The 3,677-nt window shown below is 52.6% G+C and overlaps 1 protein-coding gene across 1 annotated transcript in view; it reads left to right on the top strand.

The window, feature by feature from the left end:
• The window catches only part of ALDH4A1 (aldehyde dehydrogenase 4 family member A1), a 13,260-nt gene extending 10,745 nt beyond the window's left edge, over positions 1-2,515 (top strand). The window contains exons 8-9 of the mRNA XM_031065756.1: positions 1,848-1,980; positions 2,075-2,515. Coding sequence (XP_030921616.1) covers positions 1,848-1,977 — 130 coding nt within the window. The 3' untranslated portion in view covers positions 1,978-1,980; positions 2,075-2,515. The remainder of the gene's footprint in view (positions 1-1,847; positions 1,981-2,074) is intronic.
• Positions 2,516-3,677: the final 1,162 nt, after the last annotated feature.

Here is a 3,677-nt window from a genome sequence, read left to right as displayed (position 1 = left end):
TGGGTTTTGTACCCAGGTGGGTTTGGTTTGTACCCCAGTTGGGTTTTGTACCCAGGTGGGTTTGGTTTGCCTCCTGGTGGATTTGCTTCCCAGGTAGGTTTGGTTTGTACCCCTGTTAGGTTTGGTTTTCCCCCTGGATGGGTTTGCTCCCCAGGTAGGTTTTGTACCCCAGGTAGGTTTGGTTTGTACCCCAGGTGGGTTTGGTTTCCCCCCAGGTGGGTTTGGTTTGGCCCCCTGGGTGGGTTTACACCCCAGGTGGGTTTTGTACCCAGGTGGGTTTGGTACCCCAATTAGGTTTGGTTTTCCCCCCAGTTAGGTTTGGTTTTCCCCCTGGGTGGGTTTGGTTTTCCCCCTGGATGGGTTTGCACCCCAGGTGGGTTTTGTACCCAGGTGGGCTTGGTTTGCCCCAGCTGGGTTTGCTCCCTGGGCTCTGCTGTGTCCCACGGGCTCTCAGAGGTGCTGGGGGGTCCCTGCAGGGGCTGTCCGAGCCTGGGCCCCCTCCCCAGGCCGGCCCCGCTGGGGTGAGCAGGCGCTGCCCGGGTGGGGAGCTCACAGCCGCGTTATGGCCGAGCCTCCTGCTGCGAGGCCATTTCCATTTTTATTGTTTTCCAGCTCGGGGGCGTTTGTCACAGTGAGGCCTGAAGGGAAGGGGGGAAAGGGGAGGAATAGAAACTTCTGGATGCTCACTGCGTGCCCTTCCCTGCAACAGTTTATTTCTAAAGCTGTGGAGCTGCTGCGTGCAGCCTTTGTTTGATACCTGTGCCCCCAGTCCCACTGCCCTGTGCAGGGCATCCCTTTTTTTGGAAGATTTCCCATCAGGGCATCCCTTTTATTAGGGGGTTTCCCATCAGGGCATCCCTTATTTTGGAAGGTTTCCCATCAGGGCATCCCTTATTTTGGAAGGTTTCCCATTAGGGCATCCCTTTTTTTTAGGGTGTTCCCCATCAGAGCATCCCTTTTATTAGGGAGTTTCTCATCAGGGCATCCCTTTTTTGTAGGGTTTCCCATTAGGGCATCCCTTTTTTGGGGGGATTTCCCCATCAGAGCATCCCCTTTTTTAGGAGATTTCCCATTGAGCCGTCCCTTTTTTGGGTGGGGGGGCTTCCCATCCTTCTTTTTTATGGAGTTTCCCATCAGGGCATCCCTCTTTTTGGAGGGTTTCCCATCAGGGCATTCCATCCCTCTTTTTGGGGGATGTCTCATCCTTTTTTTTTTTGGGGTGGGAGGGATTTCCCCATTTTTTTATATGGAGTTTCCCATCAGAGCATCCCCTTTTTGGGGGGGATTTCTCATCCCTTTTCTTGGAGGGTTTCCCATCAGGGCATCTCTTTTCTGGGGGGATTTCCCATCCCTTTTTTTTTTTTTTGAGGGTTTCCCATTGGAGCTTCCCTTTTTTAGGAGATTTCTCATCAGGGCATCCCTTTTTTGGGGGGGCTTTCCCATCAGGGTATCCCTTTTTTGAGGGGATATCTGATCAGGGCATCCCTCTTTTTGGGGGACTTCCCATCCCTTTTTTTGGAGGGTTTCCCATTGGAGCATCCCTTTTTTAGGAGATTTCCCATCAGGGCATCCCTTTTTGTGGAGGGGGTTCCCATCAGGACATCCCTTTTTTGGGGGATTTTTCTCTATCCGGGCATCCCTTTTTTAGGAGATTTCCCATCAGGGTATCCCTTCTTTGAGGGCGTTTCTCATTAGGGCATCCCTTGGAGGGTTTCCCATCAGAGCATCCCTTTTTTTGGAGCATTTCCCATCTTTTTTAGAGGGTTTCCCATCAGGTGCCATCAGCCCGTGTGCCTCTCCCTGTGTGCAGAGCCCTGAGCACCCCTCCCTCCCTCCCTGTGTTCCAGAACGTTCCGGCGGCTCTGGAAGCAGGTCTCGGACAACCTGGAGCGCTACCGCAACTTCCCGCGCCTGGCTGGAGGTACCGCCCCCCCCTGCCCCCTTTTTTTGTGTTTCTTTGCTTCAGAGAATCACTGAATATCCTGAGCTGGGAAGGATCAGGGATCAGCGAAGTCCTGGCCCTGCCCAGGCCAGGGAGAGCCCCAGGCTGTGCTGGGAGCAGCCTCCCAACCCTTCCCGAGCTGTGCCAGGCTCCGTGCTGTGCCCGTTCCCTGGGGAGCCCCCAGCCGCCCTCTGGGGGGAGAACCTTCTAAAATCCAACCCAAACCTCCCCTGGTACAACTGCAGGCCGTTCCCTCGGGTCACCAGAGAGGGGATCAGTGTCAGTGCCTGCCCCTGCCCTTGCCCTCGGGAGGGAGCTGCACTGAGGTCTCCTTCAGCCTCCTCCAGGCTGAACAAACCAAGGAACCTCAGCCACTCATCAGCTTCCCCTCCAGACCTCTCACTCCTCATCAGCTTCCCCTCCAGACCTCTCACGACCTTTGCAGCCCTCCTTGGGATGCTCTCTGATAGATTCATATCCTTCTCTTGGGGCGCCCGAAGCCGCCCCCAGGATTCAAATGCTGCCCCTCTCCTGTGCCTGGGGAGGAGCGGGGCAGCATTCCCACCCCCCTGAGGGCAGGAGATCCCTGGATGTTCAGAGCTGTGGGGGCGGCACAGGGTGGGATTTTGGGGTGGGGAGGTGGTGGTTGGACCCCAACGTGTGGGGTGCCAAAGTTTGGGAATTGGGGTTGATCACTTTGGGAATTGAGGTTGGTTACTTTGGGAATTGGGGTTGGTCCCTTTGGGAATTGAGGTTGGTCCCTTTGGGAATTGGGGTTGATCACTTTGGGAATTGGGGTTGGTCCCTTTGGGAATTGAGGTTGGTCCCTTTGGGAATTGGGGTTGGTCCCTTCGGTCCCTTTTCCATGGGTTTTATCCGCCTGCTCCAGGGTTTTCCCCCTTTGGTCACAGCTCTCCCTGTCCTGGTGCCTTTTGGGGCTGCCTAAAAACAGAGCCAAAGTGAAGGGAATTAAAAGCAGGTGTATTTATTTATTGAAGGGCCCTCAGGTACATCCCAGGCAGGGGCTGCACCCCAAAATGAACCACAGCTCGCAGGTTTTCACACTTTTATCACTTTGGTCCATTTGCATGTTGGGGGTTAATCCTCCAATTCCAGCTTCAGCTAATGAAGTCATTCACCCCAAGTTTGCTCCCCCAGCTCCCTTTTGTTTAATCTCTGGGGCCTGAGGCAGTGAGGTGTCCTTGAGTGCCAGGCCTGGAGAGGAATTGCTGTGTGTGCCCCAAACGGGAGAGCAGCAGCTGGCACTGCGTGTGGGGTTTGGAGTTCTGCACTAAAGAACTGCAGGGTTATATTACAAACTACAAACTGCAAATACAAATAATAAAAAATGTATTAAATGAATATATGAAATCCTGAGGCAGTGAGGTGTCCTTGTGTCGCAGACATCTTTTATGAAAAATCCTTTCCTTAGGATTTTTCCTCCTGAGAAGCTGAGAGGCCTCAGGAACAAAATGTAACCAATGGTTATCTGCTGCTGTGGAATGCAACAGGTGCATCTGTGATTGGTCTCATGTGGTTGTTTCTAATTAATGGCCAATCACAGTCAGCTGGCTTGGGCTCTCTGTCTGAGACAGAAACTTTTGTTATCATTCTTTCTTTTGCTATTCTTAGCTGGCCTTCTGATGAAATCTTTTCTTCTATTCTTTTAGTATAGTTTTGATATAATATATATCATAAAATAATAAATCAAGTCTTCTGAAATGTGGAGTCAGAT

Source organism: Geospiza fortis, unplaced genomic scaffold (genome assembly GCF_000277835.1).
Source record: "Geospiza fortis unplaced genomic scaffold, GeoFor_1.0 scaffold1001, whole genome shotgun sequence".
In the NCBI taxonomy this organism is placed as follows: domain Eukaryota; kingdom Metazoa; phylum Chordata; class Aves; order Passeriformes; family Thraupidae; genus Geospiza; species Geospiza fortis.
The sequence above is the reverse complement of the archived record's forward strand: the minus strand, read 5'-3'. Positions and strand labels throughout refer to the sequence as shown.